The following is a 26454-nucleotide window of genomic DNA, read 5'->3' as shown; positions in this document are numbered from 1 at the left end:
TCTTTTCTCTCTCACACACTTCAATCTTATTTGAATTCCCTAGGAGTTGGGCTCACGTGTATTTCGACACACCCTTATTGATGTACACACGCGCACACACACACTGTCTAATCACTCCTTATGGTCCCTTCCATAGGACCTGTCCTATAAGGACCGCCACTGGCACGAGGACTGCTTCCAGTGCTTCCAGTGTAAACGCTCCTTGGTGGACAAGCCCTTCTCCACCAAGGATGACCAGCTGCTCTGCACAGAGTGCTACTCCAATGAGTATTCCTCCAAGTGCCATGAGTGCAAGAAGACCATCATGCCTGGTAAGACCTGCAGGAGTAACAGGTTGATCTGGGATGCACTTGGTTAGGGGAGTAGGAGGCATTAGACACAAGCAAGTAGGCAGGTAGACATGGAGGAAGGGAGGCAGCAAGGCACACAGAGAGGGAAGGAGGCAGGCTACAGGCAACCGCACATTTCAATAACAAACTTAGACCCCAAAGATTCAGTCTCTCAGTGTGTTTATACTGTTTATACGTGACATCACCCAGAGTATGTTACACAGGAAATAGAGCATGTCTGTTCCCAGAGGCAGGATTTGATCAAAACAAACCACTCTCTCCCAAACTTTCTCTGCTCTCATTAGGCTTAGATGAATGTGAATGAAAACCTCTTTCCCCCCCCCCCCCCCCGGGTCTATCTCGTGTCTCCTCCAGGCTCCAGGAAGATGGAGCACAAGGGGAACAGCTGGCATGAGACCTGCTTCACATGCCAGCGCTGCCAGCAGCCCATCGGCACCAAGAGCTTCATCCCCAAGGAGAATAACAACTTCTGTGTGCCCTGCTACGAGAAGCAGTTTGCCATGCAGTGTGTGCAGTGCAAGAAGGTTGGTTTAATCCCTGCGCTATTCAGCACTGTTATTTACATACAGTATCTGTTATTGTAGGTCTTTGTAGTTCATTCTAGTTGATTCTAGTTCTGCAGCAGATATTATATTTGTCTGGAATTATCTGTCCCGTCTCATCCTCTCATATTATCATCTAAGGACATTGTGTGTGATTGACATTTACCTGACCAATAGGAGCTATGTGTGAACTTTCTCTCTTATCCCTTCATCCTCTCAGCCAATCACCACTGGGGGGGTGACCTACCGAGAGCAGCCCTGGCACAAAGACTGCTTCCTGTGTACCAGTTGCAAGCAGCAGCTGTCAGGCCAGCGTTTCACCTCTCGAGACGACTTTGCCTACTGCCTCAACTGCTTCTGCAACCTGTACGCCAAGAAGTGTGCCTCTTGCACCACCCCCATCAGCGGTGAGCACAGGGTTCCATCTCTCTCTCTCTCTCTCTCCCTCCCTCCCTCCAGCATGTACTATCCATCCATACATCTAATGTACTCTCCATCGATCTAAGCTTCTGACTGGTGTCTGTTTTCTAACAGTTTGCTCCAACTGCCACTGACAATTTAAGTCCCATCTTGCCTGCCTGTCCTGACCAGCTCTCTCCCTCCCTCTCCCTCCCATCCTCCCTCACCCTCCCTCCTTCTCCCCCCTCTTCTCTTCCTCTCCCTCCAGGTCTGGGAGGCAGTAAGTACATCTCGTTCGAGGAGCGCCAATGGCACAACGACTGCTTCAACTGTAAGAAGTGCTCCGTGTCCTTGGTGGGGCGTGGCTTCCTCACCGAGCGCGACGACATCCTGTGCCCGGAGTGCGGCAAAGATATCTGATTGGGGTGGCAATAAACGGCCGATGGTTGTGATTGGTCACTTTTGATTCGGTCAGAGAGGATCTATGAGTAGGCAAACCCAGAGCAAAAAGCTCCAGTACCGCTACAACTCTGCCTGGCTGCCTGACTGTCTGGATGACAAAGCAGACACAGGCTGCTAGAACTAACTAACCCGTTTAGCTAATATGAATTACAGTAACCTAACCTGTGACTATATTTGACTGTCAGAGTGCAACATCTTCTGCAAAATCTTGCTTCTTGCATGTAAAGGCTTGATAATCTATACATATCCATTTGGCGTTTTGAGGTGCATGAGTGTCTGATGTGATAATCAATTATATACAGATATGAAATATATATTCAGAGTTTATATAAATATATATGTATGCTATACAGGTGGTGTGTTTGGAAGAGCAGAAACCGTGGAGTTCCAAAGTGAATGTGAAATCCCGATGTGAACCAGGCTTATACATACATAAAGGGCTACATTAAAGGGTTCAAAAGATCCACATTTGAGCCATGTTGCCAGTCTTTAAGGAACTAAAATAAATGAATACAGAAACAAGTACACAGAAACTTAAATAGGAGTTTTGTCAAGATTGTTTTTGCTTTAAAGATCTTACCTTAATAAAAGCTGGTACCAGAACATACTGTGTAAACAATTGAGCAAATCAAAACCTCAAAGATATACACTGTCAGCCCAACACAAGGGAACCCTATATCAAGTCTGTGTGCCTCAAATTCAAATAAAGTACTTTAAAAAGAACCAAACGATGTGTAAACAATCTATATGGCAATTAATAACTGACAGCAAGACATGGCAGAGCCAACTCATCATCTATGGCTCCACCTAATGGACAGAGACATATATCACCTTGCTGAATTAAAATTGCATTTCCTTACCATGAACCTACAGTAAAAAACACACACTGTAGCCTACTAATCAGAGCCCTGAATTCCATAGCACACTCAACACTCTCAGGAAGCTCATTTTATAAATCACACAAACACATCCTCCATTACTGATTACATGCTATATCATCACACAGTTAATAAATAGAAGGTGGAAGAAGAAAAAAAAAGAGAGATGCTGAGAGTCCAGTCCTATCTGAGGGTGTGGAGGAGCTGGCTACCTGTCTGCAAGGCCACGACAGGTGGGAGGAGAGGGCTGGAACAGCCTTTACCAGGACCGCCTGGCAGGTACCATCCAGTCTTCCTCCTCATCCACACAGAACCAGGCCAGGCTGGTCCCCACTCCAGAGGGAGGCCAGGCTGAGCCACCAGCAGTCAGGCAGGTGAACCAGACATCCTACTGCTCCCCAAGTTTAGAGCTACGTCTGCTGTGTGACATCACTGAGCATCACAGCAGGAGGGTGGTACATCTGCTGTGTGACATCACTGAGCAGTGTGACATCACTGAGCATCACAGCAGGAGGGTGGTACGTCTGCTGTGTGACATCACTGAGCAGTGTGACATCACTGAGCATCACAGCAGGAGGGTGGTACGTCTGCTGTGTGACATCACTGAGCAGTGTGACATCACTGAGCATCACAGCAGGAGGGTGGTACATCTGCTGTGTGACATCACTGAGCATCACAGCAGGAGGGTGGTACATCTGCTGTGTGACATCACTGAGCAGTGTGACATCACTGAGCATCACAGCAGGAGGGTGGTACGTCTGCTGTGTGACATCACTGAGCAGTGTGACATCACTGAGCATCACAGCAGGAGGGTGGTACATCTGCTGTGTGACATCACTGAGCATCACAGCAGGAGGGTGGTACATCTGCTGTGTGACATCACTGAGCATCACAGCAGGAGGGTGGTACGTCTGCTGTGTGACATCACTGAGCATCACAGCAGGAGGGTGGTACGTCTGCTGTGTGACATCACTGAGCATCACAGCAGGAGGGTGGGTACAGAGCCCTGCAGTGTGTGTAGGGTGGCGACCTGCTATTGAGGACATTTCCAGGTGGTGCATAACCTTCCACATGGGTCAACAGTCATGGTCTAGGGGTCACGGTCCAGGGGTCGAGGTCCAGGGGTCAGGGGTCGAGGAGTAAGGGGTCACGGCCATGTCACATGCTGGATCTTCTTCTTCACCTCTGGAGACTTTGACACACCCTGAAAACACAGACAACATGTGAACACAGACATTCAAAGATCAAAGATCTTGTCCTTCGGAGATATGTTAACTACAAACCAAATTAAAATTATTTTTTACATTTGTTTAGATGGAGAAATATTTTCATTTTTTGGTGGTTTTTGAGTATGTTTCCTTACCGAGCTGTCTGCCTCTCTTTTGAGAGAGACTGATGATGGGGAGACAAGTCTACCATTCCCTGTTGGACCCGCATGGACCTTGACTGTGGTGGACGAGGGGGAGGAGGAGGAGGAGGAGGAAGAGGAGCTGGTCAGCCTGCGTACAGGGTTGGAGAGGTTGACGGATGGCGGGAGCTTCAGCCGGTCAGTTCCTCCCCCAAACCCTGGAGATTCCTCTGGTTTCTTCAGCCTCACCGGCCCTGCCTGAGATGACCTGCCATCAAACACGACAGAAGGCCGCTTCCCGCTCGTGTCACTACTGCGAGCAGAAACAGACTCAGACTAGCAAAACCTTTCATGTCCATTATAATAGTCAAACATAATGCACTAGTCAACAGAGAGCTGATCTGAACTACTAGTCAAAAAGGCTACAGTTCAAGTCTCTCTTACCAGTCTATTTACTGACTGTACTGAACATTTTAAAGCTTTATTTTCAAAACTTCATATTAGGCTTTACCTGTATGAACGTCCACCGGCCGGGGTCTGTCGTGGGCGCATCCGTTCCATTTTCCGACCCCAGCGGCTGTTAGGCAGCGCTCTTTGCGGGAGAGGGATGATGTGCCGTAGGTAGAGTTCCGTAAGTCGGTCACGGCTCTCATCTTCCCCAGTGCTTATATTTCTCTGTTAGAGAGGAGATGTATCGGTTGGTAAGTATTCGAGAGCAAGTAGAATACCCTTTGTCTTAAAGGGCAATCAGTGCAAAGCTAGACTGGCTATCGCTTATGCTTAGCTAGCTGTCATTCTCATTCAAAACGGGTGTAGCTAGCTAGCTAGCAAGCTAAGTTGGATAGCTAGCACTAGCCACTAGGGACTATTAACAAATTTGGTCCAAATAGGCACTGTTGCTTACCTCGTGTAGAACTAGTTGTATAAAGTCTCGAGACAGGAGCTCAGGGTGTAATATATCTACTTTGGAATCAGTTTTATTGCTGGTTCTGTGTGTCTCATCTCGTCTTGTACTGATGCTCGCCATGTTTGACTAACACACTGTCCCAACAGCCACTGCGTTAAAGGAACAGTATGCAGAATAATTCCAAGGGACACATTTTACATAAACATTCTCAGTTTCTTCCAAATATGTTGCAAGTGTTATATGCTGGCCAGACGGTTAAGGCAAGGAAATAACCCTTTGTTAGGTCAGACACTTCCATGTCTCTTTTCAATGTTGCACAGTGTTATCTAATACCTAGTCAGACGGGAGTTTTTCCAAATGTGGTATTTTTCTGTAAATGCAAATAAATAAATAACACAATGCAACTTAGTCAGTCCAGAGGAAGCACCGTAATTGCGTTGCATTTGGAGGAGTTTTTATGAACATGGATCTTGCAAAAACCCACATATAATCACTGTCACTAGCAATCAAAAGGCCATTTCAGTATCTCAGCAACATCAGCACATATTGACATTGTTTAAGCAACTGTATGTTTAACCTGGGTTTCCCAGAAAAGCCTACCTGTTTACAGCTTTCTTTCTTAGATTTTCTCTTTTACAACATTCGAATCCAGACATATTTGTAAGAAAGCTATGATGGCAAGTCTCTTTTGACCACTCATTTCATCCAACCAACTAAATAATGTGTCACCAATGACATAATCAGGCACCTTCCATTTTAACATTTCATAACAACTTTTCCAAAACTTTTTATTGTACATATAGACATATAAAACAACCATCTAGTGAACAACAATGTACTCTGCTCAAAAACACCAACATACCAAAAGAGAAGTCACTGACATTCAGATTCCCACTCATGTTATTATTTGGTCACTTCCTGGCACATTCTTATCCCTTCCTGCCAGGAAAATGGGAGGAAAGTTATTAAGATATTATTATGTTACAACTGACCAGGCAACTTATTAGTCTGTTGTCCTTGTCAGTGAGACAAAGAGAGATATCATAAGACAAAACCACCAGAGAGCATCATTATTCATTGTACAGTATATATTCAAAGATTTGACAGAATTGGGCATAGAAGGTAAAAGAGAGGAGAGGGGGAGAATAGAGAGATGCATACGGGGTAAGGAGGGGAGGTACAATATCCGTCATCCAAGGTCGGAGAGAGAGGGATAGTAGTAAGTGAGACGTACAAGTGTGGACACAGCATTAGATCATCAACATGGGACATACGAGGGGAGACTAGAGTCAACATGGGCGCCAGAGCTGTCTTCAACATCTTCTTAATGACTTTACAGTAATGGGAAGAGCAGTAATACCTTACACGAGTAAGTAAGTAAACACCACATGATTTCCCAGAGTTGCCACTGTCACCTACATTGCAGATATGGGTCGAAATACTTGTTCCTTTTTATATGCTTGAGTGTTTGCTTGAGTCTGCCTGGAGCTCCAAGCAAGTTGCCTGAAGCCGGTTGGTTCCGCTGGGCCAGACAAAACTCAATCCCGTATAGGAAACTGAAAACTCCCACCCATCAGAGTTCCTCACACTGCCGACTGGGTCTCGCTGCAGACGTAGATGTTGCTGGGCCTCACCCTCCTCCGGCTGCGGCCCGGCACCCTGGGACACAGCCTGCAGCTCTTGGGCATGAACTCCAGACAGGCCTCCCTGAACTTCCTGATCCTCCAGCAGTAGATGACGGGGTTGAAGACGGTCTTAAGGTAGCTGAGCCACAAGGCGCTCACGCTAACGGGGTAGAACGCCGGGCTGTAGTAGAACCTGCGACTGAACACCGCCAGCAGGCTGACCACGGTGTGGGGCAGCCAGCACACAGAGAACCCGATGAAGAGGATGAGGATGGTGGTGAAGGCCCGCGTCTTGAAGCTCATGTCTACGTTGACCTGCGGGGGTCGCTGCAGGCCGGTGAGCCCCAGCTTGCTGACCTGGTTGAGGGCGGGCAGGGTGGCCTGGTCGCTGGTGTGGTTGTGGATGCGCAGGGCGTTGCGGCGCACCGTGTTGAGGATGCAGAGGTAGGAGTACAGCATGACGCCGAACGGCACGAAGAACACCGCCACGGCCAGCAGCACGGTGTAGCCGCGGTCCGCCAGGGACTCGCTGTATCCCAGGACGCACTGGGGCGCCCAGGCGCCCCCGATGCCGGCCGTGCCCGCCCTCCAGCCCACCACGGAGGGCAGCGCCACGCACAGACTCAGCGCCCAGGACGCGACGATCAGCAGCTTGGCGCGGTGAGGGGTCAGTTTGTCCTGCCGCTGCACGATGATCAGGAACCTGTCCACGCTGATGATCAGGAGGATGGACACGCCCTCCAGCACAAACAGCCAATACAGCATGACGGACGCCCGGCAGAAACCGCCCCCGAAACGCCAGTCGGCGGTTGCCACGGTAACGGCGGTGAAGGGCATGCAGAGCAGCGAGAGCATAATGTCGGAAAAGGCGAGCGTGGCCAGGAGAAGATTGATGGCCGAGCGCATGGCGGGCTTCTGGTAAACAATCAGGCACACGATGGCGTTGCCGAGGAAACCGATGGTTATCATGAAGATCATTATGGCGGCGAGAGTGACGCGAAGCGTGACAGGCATCAAAGCGGTCTCCTCCTCCTCCTCCTCGTCGGGCAGTGACGGCACAATCTCTGGCCCCTCCCCCAGATCGATAGGCTCCAACAGACCACACCCACCCAGCAAGCTGCCATTGCAAAACGCCATGGCAACGGCAAAGTTACCAAACAATGTCAGTCCCACGACAGTTACACATCCTTGTTCCTTGTTGACGTTTGTACCTCAGAGTGTCCTCCATCAGAAGTGGTTTTGGCGATGTCTGATGAAAAGAACACAGAACACAACATGAAACATTTGTATTGTCTTTTTTTTTTTGTCAGTGTTAAAAAAAACAACTGACTACCGAGCTGCCGCTCAGTACTCACAAAGCTGGAGTAGAAATTCAGAGTGGTTCCACTCCGCTTTTAGCACAGGGTGCCCACACACACACACACACACACACACACACACACACACACACACACACACACACACACACACACACACACGTGCCTGAGCCCAGTGACTGAGCCTGGCGTAGTGGGCAGACGAGTGTCTCATCAGTGTCAACTGACACCGTCACAGAGAGACAGCTGATCTCCTCCACATTCCCAAAAGTGATGCTCATCATTTGAAGCGCCTTTTCTTGACACCAAACTGGATGTGATTGGACCATTACTCATGAGCGTGAGTTTTTAATCAGCAGCAGAGGCAGAAGTGCTTGAAACTGGGAGGCTGGATCTGACGTTGGTTTGTGGACACTTACGTAAGCGGATCCTCAGAGTTCTCCCCACTCACTGACTCGTCTGAAGAGTGTGTTGTGACACACACCGTTACAAAGGCGTAGATGTAGCTGTTTTTTAGCTGGCCTTGCAGGGCTGAGATAAATAAAATACAATAATAAAACAACAAAAAAATTATTTGCACACTCTCTTACACTGACATACATACTGACACCCACACGTGCTCACACACACACACACCTGTTAGTCTTCCGTTCCACTGGTAGATCACCTGCTGGTGCAGCTTGGTGTTTGGTGTATCCCTGATGAAAGGCACAAGCATCTTCAAAAGAGCTCACTCCCAGGATTCCGCTGTTGCTATGGTTTCCACCCTTCGTAATGCTATTTGGGGGTAGGATAATAGAGAGGGTGCTCTGGATAAGAGCGTCTGCTAAATGACTAAATGTTCTGTGGTGTTCCCCATCGCGATGCAGTGCGTGTCCTTCAATCCCAAATCTGGAGCATGCTCATTCCAGGTGACCCTCTCTCCACTCTCCACTCCATCCAGGAAGAATGAAGAGAAATGCACGGGTGAGGTCTGGAAAAGAGAATTGTAGAGTTGAGATCAGGTGTAGGATTAGATAGCTGTGTTTACAGTACCACCGTGTGAAACCAATGGGAGGTTCTGGAAGCCACATCAACCAACACTGACTTGATGAAAACATCCCGAGGGTGGGGAGGGCGAAGAATGACCCCGGCTGAGCGTTACTCTGAAAACCCCCCGAACAGTACCAGACCCTGTAGCCGAGTCTTATGCGTAGTAGTTGCCACGGCAACCAGGTCATACGCTCCTTGGCAACAACCCATCCCTCTTCTCTCCTTCACCAGCCCCCCCCACCCCTCCTCCTCCTCCTCTCACCCCGCCACCACCCCACCCCGTCCTTCCCTCCCCCTACTCTCTCTGCCAGAGTCTGTGAGATTGTGTTTGTGTGTGACAGAGAGGTTGTGACAGGGTTAGGACCCCTTCCAATGAAACACAACATTTCCCAACCAGTCTCTGCATGGCAGGTCTCTGGTGAGACTGACAGGGAGGATGGAGGCTGAGCTGGGGACACTGGATGATATTAGGGAGTTAGGTGGCTGAGCGGTTAGGGAACCGGGCTAGTAATCTGAAGGTTGCCAGTTCGATTCCCGGCCATGTCAAATGACGTTGTGTCCTTGGGCAAGACACTTCACCCTACTTGCCTTGGGGGAATGTCCCTGTACTTACTGTAAGTCGCTCTGGATAAGAGCGTCTGCTAAATGACTAAATGTAAATATTAACCTGCACTCTTTCCTCTATGCTCTTTCCATCTTACTCTTTCCACCCTCTTTCTGTTTTCAGTCTCCTTAGCGACCTGTTTCTGTTTGGACGCCTTCCTCTAGTAGGATGACTAGGAGGTGTGTGAATGCCTCAAGTCACGAGGGCTCGGATATGTACAGGATGTATACCGTGAAATGACTGAAGAGATTCCTATTTGTTTCTGCCGTCTCTCATGAAAACCAGATGGAGAGATGGAGAGAAGAGAAAGAGGAGAGGAAGAGAGGTTCAACTGAGCCCGCATGTACAGAGCCACAAACAGATCATGAGATGCATCCAAATCAGTAATTCCACACAGTGTAGCCTCACCAACAACAGGTCTTTAGCCAGCAGCCTATACATTTAGTCATTTTACATTTAGTCATTTAGCAGACACTCTTATCCAGAGCGACTTCCAGTAAGTACAGGGACATTCTCCCCGAGGCAAGTAAGGTGAAGTGCCTTGCCCAAGGACACAACGTCATTTGGTTTGCATAGTCGGGAATCGAACCAGCAACCTTTGGATTACTAGCCCAGTTCCCTAACCGCTCAGCCACCTGACTCCCCATACAATCTACCACCCCCCAGGGCTGGTCTTGGCCTGGCAAATGAAGGACTCTGTGATGACTATGTATTCTCTCTTTGGGAATATTTTAGGATTTACTGGAAGACTTTCTAGATCATTTACAAATATTGCTGACCTTTTAGGCTACATGATCAATAGAACATGTAGCACACTTGTACACTGTACATGTACATTGTAGAAACATTATTGCTGTCCAATCCCAGGCTACTGTCTATAGTATACTGTCTACTATGGTACACATTACGAAAAAGGACACATTTTCCATGTAGTGTCAATAAGGTTGCTAGGATACAGAATATCCCCATTGATTGAGGTTTCTTATGTACTCATGAGCTCTATCTATCTCTCTCTCTCTCTCTCTCTCTCTGTGTGTGTGTCCGTAGAAACTAGATTATTATTTACTAGTCTCATCTCATAAACACATTTTAGTCTATTGCTCCAACAAAATCTGATCTGACACGTAAAAATAAACATCTATGCGATATATTGGCTACGCTCTGTCCACATCTCTTGAGATCTAATAAAAAAAATAATAAAAAATCCATGATCCATCCATACAGCTTTTAAGAATAAACCGGTTACTGTTTTATAGTCGCACTTTATCAGAATTTCTTTCATAGTAGAAAAGGTAGGCCAGTCAATATCTTATCTGAGCAAAACAATAGGATGGCTGACATAAGCGCATACGGTCTCGAGCATCACTGCGATCGTCAAAATGCCTACCATTCATCTGAACGTTGAAGAGGAATCGTGGATGTCTTTCCTGTCCATTCCCCACCATGATCGCACTGTCAAAAGACGATGTACCAGGATGCACATAGTATTTTTCATCGCTACCTCAATCAACGCTATGCATAGTAAACCCAGTCGAAAATCAACCCGCGTGCCGCGGCCACTCAGTGACGCGCGAGCGCAAATATCCGCTGGTCTGATTTAAAGGTGTCGGAGTGATGATGCTCCTTCGTTAAGGCGGGAGACGTGTTTTACCGTTTGTTGGCTTATGAGCAATACATTGGCTGCTCACGGTGAAACAGACCCGCTCTCCGTTCTGAAACGGTATCATTCACAGGCTTCTTTGATGATAATGTTATCTGACTCCATAAACCCATTGGTCAATCAGAAAAGAGAGGTAAAAGTTGCCGATAAGATTGAATAACATATGATTTATGCACAATCCAATTACTAACATGTCAAATCATAAAATACATGAATTAAATGAGTCCTCCAATAAACGAATGTGGGTTTTATGCTGAGTGTGATTATTAGGCATAAACACTTGGGGGTGCTGTTGATCACGATACACACATACGAGTAGTAAAGGTAGAACTATCTTATTATCAGGGAAAGAACATCCAAACGAATTGGTTTCCTATATATAAATAGACAAACCAAAACACAACGTAAGGTTTAACATTCTTCTGTTTTGGATTATTTTATCCCGTCATCTGGGTCACCGATCATCGTAAGACCTCAAGACTCATGACCATGTCAGTTAGGCTGAATATTTTATCTGACAAACTCCTATTTACGTCTCATGCTTCACAAGATAAATACATTAGTGATTATCTGTCGCCACCGTTCAGATGTCTATTGAATACTGATGGTCAACGGTTCCGTCCGCCAATCATTTTAGTGAACAATAGCTAGGAACTCTCATTAAGAAAGATTCGTTCTAATTGGACTCAGTGAATTGTTCAGTTAGTTTTAAGATGACTGGGTACACAATTATCTTACATCAAAGGACTGCTTCGCGTCAGTACAACGTTTGTTTACATTGCGGTATCAAATGGAGCATGTCATGAAATTATTTACTTCTAAAAAGGATAATGCAAGCCTGTCAAAACTGGTAACTTCAGGAAGGTAAATGGCAGGGCAATGGTGGTTAGGCTACTTGTGCCATTCTGCAAAATTATCTTATTTTGACCACTGAGAATTTTAAATAATGTTTTTTATGGTAAAGAACAGAAGATTAACGTTAGTAATTAATGCAAACCTTCCACTTAGGCTATGTCAGATGATTAGTGTCTGATCATAATCATTAACGAACTTAAAAGAAGGAGAAAGGAAAGGAAGTAGGCCCTATCTATTTATATAGGCCCTGACATTTTTAAGGAGCCTTTCTTATAGAGGCCTTCATGGACCTCTACCCACGTCTCATGCTAATTAGATGCTCCTTATCCCTCTTCTTGGTGCTGGCAAATAGCGTTTAATAAAGCACCGTTCACGAGGCTGCTTTTAGATCTTAATTAATCTCTTTTCAAAGAAAAGGATTTGGGTACTCCTGGTGAGAGGATTTGGGATGGGGGACACTCAACGCATAGCCTAGCCTACTACTCCCTCCACCACTATAACTGCCATAAGTGCACTCACTTTATGTTCCTGTTGAAATAACCTTGCTTTTTCTTGACTGGCTGTTGGCTATCTGGGCTTCAGCGCTAAACATCAACATTTGCCAGACTGTCGATGCTAATCTTTAAGTGCAAAACATGCCCAAAGACTTGATTCCCAAACCAGTGGTCGTGTGAAAGAGCTTCATTCTGCTAAAGGAGTTGAACAATGGCAAGTTGTGTGACCATCACCACCACTAAGGGGCGGGGAAAAACACCCAAATGCCCCCCGCGAGTTTGTCCCTATTCTCCCATCGGTTCCTGCACGCCCCGGCGGTGGTGACGTCGCCGGTTGGACGAGATTGAGGAGGAGACAGCTTGCGAGAGAGAACAAGCGAGGAAAGACACCCAGTCGAATAGCCATACCGCGAGTAAAAACCGAGCAAGCAAACACGGAATAACCAATAGACATCGTTGCCGTTTGTTGTGTGTAATATTCCCGTAGTTTTTCAGAAAAGCTTTGTTTAGTGTGTGTTTTTCAGCAACCCTCGGTTACTAGTTGTCGTTGGAGTGACCAACAAGGTAAGAACATTTGATACAACTCTGCTCTAAAGCATATCACTGAAAGTTGGTGAATGGCGTCGGTTATCTTTCTCTTGAACTATGTTGTCGACTGCCGTTTTTTCTGCTAGTAAATCAAACACAGACCTTGGAACAAGGACAAAACTCTGGGCCTAAACAGGTTATATTGTCTCACTTTCGGGGCACTCGGTCTTTGTCCATCTCTCGGGCGGCCGTTTGAGGTTGTAGCTAGCGTTAGTAGCCTACAGTTTTAATTATCGTTACACGAATAACATTGGGTTTGGCCTACTTGCCATTTGCCAAATATGTGAAATAATGAAATGAGAGTATTTAAAGTATGTTTCTGAATGTATGTCTCTTGTATTCGCCCGCTTTAGAACCACGGCTTGCATTAATTTTTTTTTTCTCACCCACGGTGGTGTTAAAATCCCATTTGGTAATTTTTTCCTGTCTATCTGGCAATTTCTGTTTTGTTTTAAAACGCATTTGCCATAAGGATTTGTGGTTGCCTATTTATCTCCGAGACTGGACTTGCAACCCCAGATAGTAGGCTAGACGACTGGCGCTGAACGAAGTCTCAGTTTGGCTGGGGCAGTTCATACACGATTCAGTCTAAAGAAATTCCATCATGACTCGCGCACCTGCTGTTCTCAATGTATCCAGTACAGTACCCAGTTCTAGAGACGTAAGGGTAGTCGTTTTTAAACACATTCTTTTTTGTGTTCCTGCGTGAGTTTGTGAACACGTCAGGGACTACCAACATTTAATCAAGAATGAATCCACATTTATTTACCTTAAATCTACATTGTATATGGAAGTGAGAGGTGAAGAGAGGAAAGTACACTTATTTAGCTTGTAAGGGAGTTTTCCTGTTCAAAGCGATCGTCTACTCATCAGCTAGCGTGACTCGGCGGCTGATATCAGTCAATCACACAGCCAACCATTCAGCCAGCTAGCCAGCCGAACAGTGGGCCAGGCGTTCACGGCTTTGGTACAGTTTCAGGCCGCACCTGCAGCGCTGCCACGCCTTCATCTAATGTCGCCATGGAAACCCTGTTTTATGGGACAAGGTTCGCTGTGCTGTGGCAGGTATGTTGTCAGCAAGTTGTTGTTCGACTCGATTCCCATTGAGAGACGGTGAGATTTTCACTGTGTTGGGAGTTCTATAACGTGGGTGTAGATTGCCTCAGAGAAACAGCGGTCCCCTCTGAGGGGAAAGGCTCTCACGCTCCTAATTGTTAGCCCCGGGGGAACCTGTTGTCTTGTAATTTACTGTGTTTTGAAGTTGAATAAAAAACTAGCCTACATACCCCGTCAGAAAAACTTCTATGGCTTTATCAGCATAGGTGTTTGAACATGGCCTGACACAGCTGATAAACGCAGTTCAGCTAACAGGTACACACACACACACACACACACAGCTAACAGGTACACACACACACACACACACACACACGCACACACACACGCACACACACACACACACACACACACACACACACACACACACACACACACACACACACACACACACACACACATATATATATACACACACACACATACTGACACAGACATGCAGACAAACCGCTTCTAGGAAAACAACCATCCCTGTCATCTAGCCTAGCTGCTGACAGCATAGATGTCGTCTCCGAAGAGGCAGAAGGGGGAGGAGAGGATTGGCTAATTAATGGTTTTCTGCAGCTGACTGGACGGTTTAGGAAGAGCCCACACATGCAGGTGTCTGGACCTCCCTTGTGTTGACTGGCTGCTCTAGTCCGCCCAGGCTGTGGAAACCTAGCTTGGCCTGGTGTGGATTTCGAGCAGAGCTGCATGCTGTTCTCACCATAGTTTCGCACCCAGCACATAGAGGATGTTATAAAAAAAAAAAAAAAAACTTTCCACGGCAGTTCATAGTTAGAACATCACTGATGCATCAAAGGGCAACGTCACTGTCGGTACCTAAACTATGAGGTTAATGACATGTGCATAGAGTCATTCTACAATACGTTCTCAACATTACAGCACACCGGTATGAAAAGCATGCATTGCCTGTGTTCTCTTCGCCCTGCTAAGCCAGCTCCTCTGGGATACTGCTCTGGAATCTGTCCTGACAACCACTCACATAATCCTCCCAGTAACAGCCTTCAGTTGGCAGACAAAAGAACTGTATTAAGGTTTCACAAGCTTTGTGTCTTTGCAGAACAAGAGATTTGATCGAGAGAGAGATTCCTAGCGCTCGCCAATGAAATCAGTGTGAAGACGACACAGCATCTATTGTCAGTCCCTTTGTGGAGCTGAGGGCTTCAGATTGTGTTGCTAACCGGACTGATTTGGATTGTGAGATTTTTGGCTGCGATCTCCAAAGAGACCGATGGTGCACCTGTTGTTGAGAAAGGGACCGGATACTGAAAAAGGAGGTTTATAAAATCCTCAACTGATACCCTTGTTATTTCTGATCCCATTGGATACAGAGCTTAAGTTGGAGCGTTTAGGGTTTTTGGAGTGTGTTTGTTTAAGAGCTTGTGTTACGGTTTTGTCTAACATTCCGGCGTGTTCTTAATCAGAACATCAGTGTTCAGCTTCAGTGTTTTCTCCATCGTAGCTACTCTGCTGTCTTCAGGATCCCTGACCTAAATAGCCTTCAATGTCACTCTAAAAAGGTTATAATTATAGTGTTTAGACTCTGCGGAGGCTTGCTAACTCCCAGCCCTCTCTTGTCCCCTTGATATTTAGGCTAGCGGTTTCTTGTTCCACTTAAACATATTGCTTTATCACATGTTTGTGACCTAGGCTGCCAAGTTAACATCGCTGACGGGACGTCTGCAGGAACAGAACATGTGTAAATGCTCAGATTTTAAGGCTACATGACAAAGTGCTACTTCCACAAGTGAAAATGTTTCTGGGTCTGGTATGATTTACTAGAAGAAAGATCCGGTCCTCTCGTCTCAGTGCAGCCGAGTTACCAGGTCAGATGCCGTGATATAGAAATAATCAGGACTGAAAGTGAGATCGAGTCACACGTGAACTATCCCTCCCCTGGGACATTTTTACATCCCCAAAAGAGGAGAAAGAATAATAAAGAAAAGGTTTGGGGAAAAAAAGAAAAGAAAAGAATGCAGGCCCATTTGGTTTATCTAGGGCTGTTTCAGCCATGTTGGCAGAGACAGAGAGCGACAGAGGGAGAGGTCCATAGGTTATCTCATTGTTATTCAGCTTTTTAATCATGCCTGGGCAGCCATGAAATAGGCTCACACCGACCACAGGAAGAAAGGTTTTGTGCCTCCTTTGACATGATGGCACAGTGGGCGTTTGCCTAAAGAGTTGATGTGCAGGGGATGTCAAATTACTGTTTGCCTGTTTAATTTGAGATATTACCATTAGTAAACCAAAAGTAATTTAGCTTAGATGTAAGTAACAAATGCTAAAACGCTCAATGTCATGTGTGGCAATGGCTATAACAAGGCAGTCTGAGTGAGTTTATCTGAACAAGATGAGGGACGTTGTCCTCTGTCTGAACTCATAAATGACTTTGCCACAGTTGTTTTGCCACAACTCTCTCTGCTTCCAATAACACACACACACACACACACAAACACACACTCTCTTTCACACTCTGTCTCATTGTGTCTTTTCATCCCCCTCTTTCTTTCCCCCTCTTGTCCATTCCCTCTCTACCATCTCTCGTATGGTTTCATCACTGGGATGCTCAGCTGTCTTATCTACACATTCTAGTGTTCTATTCTCCCCTCCCTCCATGGTCCTGGTGTCCTTGTGTCACCACTGGGCAGCAGGCCTAATCCTGCTCTGGGATGGAGGGATGGAGGGAGAGGAGCAAAGGAAAGGAAAAAAGGCAGATAGGATGGATTGAGAGTGTGATGGAGGAGAGAGGAACTGGCTGCAACAAGCTGGCCCATCCACAGACCTCAGCCCTGGTCTCAAAAGGCCTCAGGGCTGGGACTGGAACCCCACAGTACCAAGCTGCTATTGGGGATACATGAAGGAGGGGCAGACCCGTTATGTAAAGGCACTCTACTGTACAGCAGACTCTACCGTACTGTACTGTCACAGATCCTGACCTCTCCACTGGAGGACAAAATACCAGCCAAGAAGAGGATCACTCAGGGGGATTTAGAGTTTACTCACTCACTCCACCCCCACCACCCCCCCATCCGTCCCTCCCCCCGACAGACAAAAGGGGCCATTAATTCATAAACACTCTCAGAAGTGCTCGTTAAATAGTAATTAGGGGTCGATGGCTCTCCCGCGCCTCTCCCCGGCTGTGTGGCTGGCTTCCTATTACCCCCTCTGAACACGGGCTCTGTGGGTCGGGAGGCGAGACGGAGCAGGGTCGAAACCAGACACCCCCGTAGCAGAGGGCGGATAGAGATGGAGGCAGGGTGGAACCTTTTAACACACACACACACTTAAAATGATAGAGTGTGAGTTAAAGAGTTTAAGTGATGGGTCACTGTTAGTGAGGTAATAGTGTGGTGTTACAGTGATGGTGAAGTTGTGTTGGTACAAAAATTTTGGTGGTGTTGATATTACAGTGTTAGTGATGTGTAGGTGTTACAGTGTTGGCATTGCAGCGTGTTAGTGAGTTAGCTTTGCTGACAGACCCTTCATGCTCTAATTGATTTAATTAAGTGCTGACGGTCGCCTTGGGCTTTGTGTTGTCTCTCTCTCTCTCTCTTTTTATCCCTCCTATCTCGCTCTCTCTGCCTAGACACAGGCCAGTAATCTCAAGCAACACCACAACACCAAGACCCACGTTACACACATCCCTGGGTTTAGCCTAATTTACAGACTCATGTCGCACACACACACACGGATTGTGCTTTCTGAGGGCAGATGTGTACCGCTGATACAGGGCTTACTGTCAGTACCTTCTCTGTGTGTGTGTGTGTGTGTGTGTGTGTGTGTGTGTGTGTGTGTGTGTGTGTGTGTGTGTGTGTGTGTGTGTGTGTGTGTGTGTGTGTGTGTGTGTGTGTGTGTGTGTGTGTGTGTGTGTGTGTGTGTGTGTGTGTGTGTGTGTGTGTGTGTGTGTGTGTGTGTGTGTGTGTGTGTGTGTGTGTGTGTGTGTGTGTGTGTGTGTGTGTGTGTGTGTGTGTGTGTGTGTGTGTGTGTGTGTGTGTGTGTGTGAGAAGCAACACAATCTTCAGACCTCATTCAACCTGTTTGTTGTTCTACTTCAAGGGTATAAATGTCTGCTAAAGACAGCAGGCTGAATCTGAAATCGTTCCAGTTGAGGAAAGTGTCATCTGTTCAGTGAGGCTTAGGATCCTTAATGTGGGAGTGAAACACAGAACGTCCCGGAACATTCTCTGAGTCTCACATAAGGTCTGCTCAGACTTGCACTGAGGGATGGAATTTAGGAGATTTAATTTGACACCAGTAAAAACCTGTCTGTCACACACACACACACAAACGGACACACACACAAACTATATGCAACATTGTAACTCAGGTTGTCAGAATTTCTGAAGTGGCTAGCAAGACCCAACACAATAGGGCCTAGTTCAGACACGAAGTCGGGAAACAGGTTCTGTGTCTGTCGACCTAATCAAGTGCTGTGTGTGTGTGTGTGTGTGTGTGTGTGTGTGTGTGTGTGTGTGTGTGTGTGTGTGTGTGTGTGTGTGTGTGTGTGTGTGTGTGTGTGTGTGTGTGTGTGTGTGTGTGTGTGTGTGTGTGTGTGTGTGTGTGTGTGTGTGTGTGTGTGTGTGTGTGTGTGTGTGTGTGTGTGTGTGTGTGTGTGTGTGTGTGTGTGTGTGTGTGTGTGTGTGTGTGTGTGTGTGTGTGTGTGTGTGTGTGTGTGTGTGTGTGTGGGGGGAGCTGTGAGCTTCCTTTGTACTAAACACTGGATGTTTTCTATCAGTGCATCTTGTTGCGTTGTGTCAGGCAGTGTTGTGTATCACTGTGTAAATGTTTCCCTCTACCTGTGGTGAGGCCTGTTTGGCTGCTCCCCTGCTGATTGAGACGAGTTTCTCATTTTAATATTAGATGTGAGTGCCACACACACACACACGCACACACACACACATCCTGCTGTCCCACTTTCACTGCGTGAGTATGGAAATACAATCCCCCTCTCTCTCCATTCCTCCCTCCCATCTCCCATCGCTGTGGATCTCTGCCTCTTCCCTGGGGGAGCTGTTGGATAACTGGGCAGCAGGAGTTTGCCTGTGATTGTAATGCTGGTCTGGGATCAGCTCCTAATAACAGTACCTGTCCATATCATGTTCTTCACAAGGATCAACTGGTCCTAGACCAGCCCTACTGAGTGAGGGTGGATGGATCGAGTCCCTGGTTCAGTGCGTACTCTCAGTCATGGGCTGCCAGTCAAATGCACCATCTGTCATAGAAAGCAGATAATCATATGGGTCGGTTTTTATGCAACACTTTTTTGGGGGAGATTGGTGCAAAGATACTCTGCACTACTGATGAACACACAGTGTACTGTACCATGGTATAGAATGACAGACTGTAAAAATTAAGTACTGCAACAATTGAACATATCAGGCATTACTGTAAATCATGGTTTAGGTAGGACCACAACATGTCAATCACAAGACAATCAAATCACACTGATTTGATTGCGTCCATGCTGGGACCTGACCCCCCCCCCCCTCACACGAGTGGTACACTCCTGGAGGCTGGGACCTGACCCCCCCCCTCCTCACACCAGTGGTACACTCCTGGAAGCTGGGACCTGACCCCCCCCCCCCCCCTCCTCACACCAGTGGTACACTCCTGGAGGCTGGGACCTGACCCCCCCCCTCACACCAGTGGTACACTCCTGGAGGCTGGGACCTGACCCCCCCCCTCCTCACACCAGTGGTACACTCCTGGAGGCTGGGACCTGACCCCCCTCCTCACACCAGTGGTACACTCCTGGAGGCTGGGACCTGACCCCCCCCTCCTCACACCAGTGGTACACTCCTGGAGGCTGGGACCTGACCCCCCTCCTCACACCAGTGGTACACTCCTGGAGGGAAACCTGCCTGCGGGTGTGTGTGTTCACACAGCCCTGAAAGCCCTGCAATATGATAGGCTTCCAGGTCTACACACACACACACACACACATGCTGAGGAGGCACTGCAGCTCCCTGCTTTATTTATGAGACGTATGGCTTGCAGGGCGACACGCTATGGTCACATGCACAGTCAGTAACACATACAAAACACATGGACATGAGCGAGCACAAGCATACCTTTACTGTCTCCTCTCTCCCTCCCCACCACCTTCACACACACACACACACACACTCAGCACTAGGAAGTGCCAACGCTAGACTGTGGTGTGTGTGTGTCTTTTCTAGAGCGGCCTGTTCAGTGTGGCAGGGCAGTGTGTGATGTGGCAGGGCCTCTGGAAGGAGTGATGTCATCACCACACAGAGGAAAGAGAAACAGTCGGGACAGTCAACCAGGCCGCCAGGCTGATTAACACATCATAATGACTAGATGTGTAGCCTGGAAGGTGATTGGTAGATCAGTCCAGCTTCTCTGCTAAGTCTCATCAGGGTGTGCCTGGATGACTAAACCACATCCTGCAAAGCGATGTGAAGACGTTTCCTGCTCCTGTTTGTGTGTCCATCCGGTTAAGTGTTTTGTTCTTGTTTCTTTCATTCTCTCTGTCTTGTTCCCTGCGTGTCCTTCTGTCTCTCTCACACAGGCAGGCTGGTTGAGGCTCTCACTGCAGGTAGTGAGAGCGCCCCCTGTGGCTGTGGCAGCACTTCAACCACTCTCCCTGTACCACTGGGTTTGTCAACACCTCAGATCAGGGTTACACACACACACACACTCTCTCTCTCCCTTGTTCTCTCTTTCTCACAATCACTCACACACCAGCACAGATCCATACAAGAGGGGAGATAACGGTAACAGATTGTGAAAGTGGGATATCTCTCTCTAGTCTGTCAACATTGTCTCAGGTTTCCGGGGGAGAGACGCAGGCTTATAGATGAGTTTAGGACCGGGCCATATGGCTTCCTCATCAACCGTGAAGAGATGACCCCCCCCCACAATGCATCCGAACACACGGGCGGTGCTTGGCTTGGAGACCCTTGTGTTATCTTCGGGTCATTCTGACCCATCAGTCATTGTGACCCCCCGTCGTATTGCGACAAATTTACCTCCTACAAAAACAAAGTGAAGCATTTTCTTTTAACTGTCGGGCTGTCTCAGACCCCCCACATTGCGAAGGTTAAAAGAAAATTATTTTTATTTGTTTTTGTATTGGGTAAAATTGGGTAAACACAACGGTGGTTCGTTATGAACCTTTGGGTCATGTGACCCGAAGGCAGCACAAGGGTTAAACTCCGAAAGGCTTTTGAGCGTTTGATGGGCTGCACTCTGCTCTTTGTCTGACTGGATGAGTGTCCCCTGTCCAGGCTGGTATCACTGCAGGTGTAGGAGCAGAGCAGGAGGGAGGAGGAATAGAGAGGATGAAGGAGGTGTGGAGCAGAGGAGGGAGGTGGAGAGGAGAGGTGAGCAGGAGGGAAGTGGAGAGTAGAGGTGGGGAACAGGAGATAGGTGGAGAGGAGAGGTGGGGAACAGAGGAGGGAGGTGGAGAGGAGAGGTGGGGAACAGAGGAGGGAGGTGGAGAGGAGAGGTGGGGAACAGGAGGGAGGTGGAGAGGTGGGGAACAGAGGAGGGAGGTGGAGAGGTGGGGAACAGAGGAGGGAGGTGGAGAGGAGAGGTGGGGAACAGGAGGGAGGTGGGGAACAGGAGGGAGGTGGGGAACAGAGGAGGGAGGTGGAGAGGTGAGGTGAGCAGGAGGGAGGTGGGGAACAGAGGAGGGAGGTGGAGAGGTGAGGTGAGCAGGAGGGAGGTGGGGAGCAGAGAAGGGAGGTGGGGAGCAGAGGAGGGAGGTGGGGAGCAGAGGAGGGAGGTGGGGAGCAGAGGAGGGAGGTGGGGAGCAGAGGAGGGAGGTGGGGAGCAGTGGAGGGAGGTGGGGAGCAGTGGAGGGAGGTGGAGAGGAGAGGTGAGCAGGAGGGAGGTGGAGAGGAGAGGTGAGCAGGAGGGAGGTGGAGAGGAGAGGTGAGCAGGAGGGAGGTGGAGAGGAGAGGTGAGCAGGAGGGAGGTGGAGAGGAGAGGTGAGCAGGAGGGAGGTGGAGAGGAGAGGTGATCAGGAGGGCGGTGGAGAGGAGAGGTGAGCAGGAGGGCGGTGGAGAGGAGGTGCCTGCTGTGTTTCTTCCCTGCTCTCGTCTCCCCAACCACCAGCCTGGTCTCTCTGGAGCCTTCCACTCCAGCTCATCAAAGAGAATAATTCAGGGGAGAGCATGAAGGGGGGAGGAGGAGAGGAGAAGGTGTAGAGGTACAGTACAAAGCCAAAGCAAAACACAGGCTCTGAGAGTGAGCTAGAGGGAGAGCGACGAGGAGAAACTCAAAAGTCCGATTTCACAGACACGGGGACGACTGTCCGATGATTAGCTCCGTTTGATGGTGTTGACGACCTGTCATTTGGATAAGAACACGAGAAGCCTGTTCTGTTTATTAGAATGGTGTACACGTCTGGAGAGGGAAGAGGAATACAGAGCAGAGCTGATCTACCATGCATGGTCAGCCTTGTGTGCTGACACACTCATTATCGCTCATAATGACCTCCTGAGTGACTAGTACGGCATCCTACACACACACACACGCACCTGCTCATACACACAAGCATTCAAGCACACACACACACATCTGCACATACACACAAGCATTCAAGCACACACACACACACATCTGCACATACACACAAGCATTCAAGCACACACACACACACACATCTGCACATACACACAAGCATTCAAGCACACACACACACACACACACACACACATCTGCTCATACACACAAGCATTCAAGCACACACACACACATCTGCTCATACACACAAGCATTCAAGCACACACACACACATCTGCTCATACACACAAGCATTCAAGCACACACACACACATCTGCACATACACACAAGCATGCAAGCACACACACACATCTGCTCATATCTCTCTATATCTCTCTCTCTCTCTCTCTCTCTCTCTCTGGTCTAGGGACCCAAGGCATCTCTCCCCATGTTGCCTCATTATGAGCTGCGCTGTGTTCTTGCCTCAGGGTCGTTCAGCGTGAGCGTGTACATGATTACATGTATGATTCGAGGCGTGTACAGAGATAACGTGGCCGATATGTGAACCTACAAAGTAGCAGCCAGAGGGAGAGGTTCTCCTCCTGAGGTCCTCCACCTCCTGGCTGCCTTATCAGCTCCACACACCCCCAGAACACCACGCCACAGCACGCTTTCTCACTGTCTCTCTCTTTCACACACATTCTTTGCTTTAGGCTGCTTTTCCACTGTTCTGCATCACTAAAATGTTTGCAACTCCCACCTGCGAGAGTGGAGGTTATGTGCCGTGTGGGGGTTTGTGGCCGTGGGATTGTGTGTAACAGTTTGTGTGTGGAGGTTTGTGCGTGCGCATGTGTACGAGCACAAAAGAGCAGAGTTTGTTTATATCGCCCAGAGCTGACTTCTAACAAACTCAAGCGCTCATGCAGACTGACGGCTTTCCCACATCAATATTCAAACTGCAAACTGAGACTGTTTGGGTGTGACTTTCTAATTTTAAAAGCTGTCATATACGGAATGTGACATTAATAGGTAATGACCTGATAATTACTTCTGAAACGTATGCTAGGCCTGGTGTGTTCAGTCAGAAGGACAGGTGACAGAACGACAGCTCAACAACAGCTAGGTGCTGGCTGTTTTGACAGGTGTTTCTACCGGCATTTGTCGTGAAAGGAGACACTCTCTCACACACACACACACACACACAGATTACATGCATGCAGTTCGCACACACATAATACAGACAGTGTTTAGTTAACCCCGGCCTCTGGTGCTGTGTGTGTGTGCACACTTCCTAAGTGTGAGGGTTAAATGTTTACAGGGGGAAACAGCACACAAGGGATTAGAGGAATCATATATCCTGTGTGTGTGGGGGGCATGTGTGTGGTGGGTATATGTGGAGAGTGTTTTTGGAGTGTGTGTGTGTGTGTGTGTGTGTGTGTGTGTCCGGGGAGCTGACTAGACTAACTGCTTAGACCAGCAGATCTACTTCTCCATTTACCCTCTCTTACCTACAGGACCTGAGGTGTGTGTGTGTGTGTGCTCTGCATACCGCTCCTGTGTGTTTTCCATTGGTGTGGTGGTGTGTGTTCACTGCACACGATGGAGCAGGTGTAGTGTGTCCAGTTGGCACTGAAGGGAGGTGTGTGTGTGTGGGGGGGGGGGGGGGTTTCAAGGCTAGGGATCAATATCAGGCTTGGTGATGCACATGGATGCTAGGCTTTTCATTGGCTGGGAGGGAACAGAGGGAAAACCAAGCAGTATTCATAAGAAGCTGAAATTAGAGCAGTTTTTCTTTAGGGAAAGAATAATGACTCTTTCTCCCAGTCTAATTATTCACACTCTCATGCTTCTGTACAGCGCCTGTGTCCTTGTTGCACGTCTGGCCTCTCTTGGTGATTCGCTAATTGAGGATATGAAAAGGCAGAGCGACAGGCGCGCTTGTTTTGCCTCCCTCTGCCTCCCTCCTGTACAGTCCCCGCAATCCTCAGAGGGATGGTAATAATTTAGCACCTCCCTGTGAATGTGTCCCTGTACAAGTCTCTGAACATCCTGCGCTCTTTCATCACATCTCCAAAACGGATTTGTGGACTGTGTGTTCTGTACAGTAACCAGCAGAAGGTAGTGTGACTGTGTTCTGTACAGTAACCAGCAGAAGGTAGTGTGACTGTGTGTTCTGTACAGTAACCAGCAGAAGGTAGTGTGACTGTGTGTTCTGTACAGTAACCAGCAGAAGGTAGTGTGACTGTGTGTTCTGTACAGTAACCAGCAGAAGGTAGTGTGACTGTGTTCTGTACAGTAACCAGCAGAAGGTAGTGTGACTGTGTGTTCTGTACAGTAACCAGCAGAAGGTAGTGTGACTGTGTTCTGTACAGTAACCAGCAGAAGGTAGTGTGACTGTGTGTTCTGTACAGTAACCAGCAGAAGGTAGTGTGACTGTGTTCTGTACAGTAACCAGCAGAAGGTAGTGTGACTGTGTTCTGTACAGTAACCAGCAGAAGGTAGTGTGACTGTGTGTTCTGTACAGTAACCAGCAGAAGGTAGTGTGACTGTGTGTTCTGTACAGTAGCCAGCAGAAGGTAGTGTGACTGTGTGTTCTGTACAGTAACCAGCAGAAGGTAGTGTGACTGTGTGTTCTGTACAGTAACCAGCAGAAGGTAGTGTGACTGTGTGTTCTGTACAGTAACCAGCAGAAGGTAGTGTGACTGTGTGTTCTGTACAGTAACCAGCAGAAGGTAGTGTGACTGTGTGTTCTGTACAGTAACCAGCAGCCGTGTCTGCAGCAGTGGGCAGACAGGCAGTGACCTTTATCACTGATTTCACAACACACACACTCGCACACACTTAACCCACAGCTTTACTCATGCAGATGGCAACAAATCCACTACCGTGTGTGTGTGTGTGTGTGTGCGCGCTGCAGGGACAGAGGGAGGCCAGAGGAGATAATGATGGTGCAGGGTCATGAGTGGAGAGGGGGAGTGGTGAGAGAGAGGATGGAGGGGGAGGGGGGCTGGCCTTCCTTAAAAGGAGGGAATATGAGAAATATCAAAGAGAGCAAAGAATGGAATGTGAAAAGGGGAGAGAGAGAGAGAGAGAGAGAGAGAGAGAGAGAGAGAGAGAGGGAGGGAGGGAGAGAGTGGCCAGATTGTGGATGCCCTGGTGGTATTCTGACCAGTGCATAACAGGGACCACCCACCAGCCATCGTCATGGAAACCCCCCTTAACAATGTCCATGTTCCTCAGGGGGGGGTTGAGAGGGAGGGAGATGACAAAATGAAAGTGACGCGTGAGAAATTGCCGGGACAGAAAAGATGAATGGAGGAGGGGGGGAGGGGGGGAGGGCGGAGGGGGAGAAAGGCATCCTAACATCTGTGATCTGCTGTGTAATGAAGACGGGGGGGGGGGGGGGGGGGGTGTGTGTGTGTGTGGGAGAGAGAGACCTGTTGGTCTGATTACAAGATGAGCTGCCAGGACAGGACACGCACGCATGCTCTCAAGCATGCACATTGCTCTTCAGTGTAACTCACTGTACCATGTGGGTGCTGTCATGTGGGGTGATCCCAGGCTGTGAGCAGTCAGACGGGCTGTGTGGTCTAGCTGCTGCTGGAGGTCCAGACCCCTGGATCTATTCTGAGCAGGCAATGAAAGGGCAGCCTGATGACGACGTGTTGCTGCCGCCCTGGGGTCCTCCCTGTACGGGCACAGGGCTGAGGGGAGGGGGCTGTGAGGGGGGGGGGCTGTGAGGGGGGGGGCTGAGGGGAGGGGGGCTTTTGACCCGGACAGCCTTTGATGGCGTCTCTAAACG

The 26454-nt window shown here is 48.3% G+C and overlaps 4 protein-coding genes across 4 annotated transcripts in view; 2 read left to right on the top strand and 2 right to left on the bottom strand.

The window, feature by feature from the left end:
* Positions 1-136: 136 nt before the first annotated feature.
* On the top strand, positions 137-2481 carry fhl2a (four and a half LIM domains 2a; the record flags this gene model as incomplete). The annotated part of the gene is given in 4 exon segments (XM_067252540.1): positions 137-311; positions 705-874; positions 1113-1299; positions 1560-2481. Coding segments are annotated over 4 exon segments (684 nt in total), but the record flags the coding sequence as incomplete, so codon positions are not given.
* Positions 2482-3197: 716 nt separating this feature from the next.
* Positions 3198-5006, bottom strand: c2h2orf49 (chromosome 2 C2orf49 homolog). The gene is made up of 4 exons (XM_067261073.1): positions 4884-5006; positions 4491-4654; positions 3995-4292; positions 3198-3835 (listed from the first exon to the last, which is right to left on the bottom strand). The coding sequence occupies exons 1-4, from the start codon at positions 5004-5006 to the stop codon at positions 3779-3781; spliced, it is 642 nt and encodes a 213-aa protein (XP_067117174.1). The 3' UTR covers positions 3198-3778.
* Positions 5007-6469: 1463 nt separating this feature from the next.
* On the bottom strand, positions 6470-7648 carry gpr45 (G protein-coupled receptor 45). The gene has a single exon (XM_067228088.1). It carries the CDS (start codon positions 7646-7648, stop codon positions 6470-6472), a length of 1179 nt encoding a protein of 392 aa, XP_067084189.1.
* A 5218-nt stretch (positions 7649-12866) lies between these two features.
* The window catches only part of nck2a (NCK adaptor protein 2a), a 22473-nt gene continuing 8885 nt past the window's right edge, over positions 12867-26454 (top strand). The window contains exon 1 of the mRNA XM_067229249.1: positions 12867-13036. The gene's annotated coding sequence lies outside the window, so the exon portion shown is untranslated. The remainder of the gene's footprint in view (positions 13037-26454) is intronic.

The sequence above is a fragment of the Osmerus mordax genome, chromosome 2, assembly GCF_038355195.1.
Source record: "Osmerus mordax isolate fOsmMor3 chromosome 2, fOsmMor3.pri, whole genome shotgun sequence".
Taxonomy (NCBI): Eukaryota; Metazoa; Chordata; class Actinopteri; order Osmeriformes; family Osmeridae; genus Osmerus; species Osmerus mordax.
Note: the sequence above shows the minus strand (reverse complement) of the source record. Positions and strands in the feature narration are given on the sequence as shown.

What these genes read in the sequence shown, in the direction of transcription:
- gpr45 (XM_067228088.1), bottom strand. Translation starts at nt 7,648, where the DNA reads ATGGCGTTTTGCAATGGCAGCTTGCTGGGTGGGTGTGGTCTGTTGGAG.
- c2h2orf49 (XM_067261073.1), bottom strand. Translation starts at nt 5,006, where the DNA reads ATGGCGAGCATCAGTACAAGACGAGATGAGACACACAGAACCAGCAAT. An exon ending in TACAACTAGTTCTACACGAG is followed by an intron (nt 4,655 to 4,883) that starts GTAAGCAACAGT and finishes CCTCTCTAACAG; the next exon opens with AGAAATATAAGCACTGGGGA. An exon ending in GCCGGTGGACGTTCATACAG is followed by an intron (nt 4,293 to 4,490) that starts GTAAAGCCTAAT and finishes TTCTGCTCGCAG; the next exon opens with TAGTGACACGAGCGGGAAGC.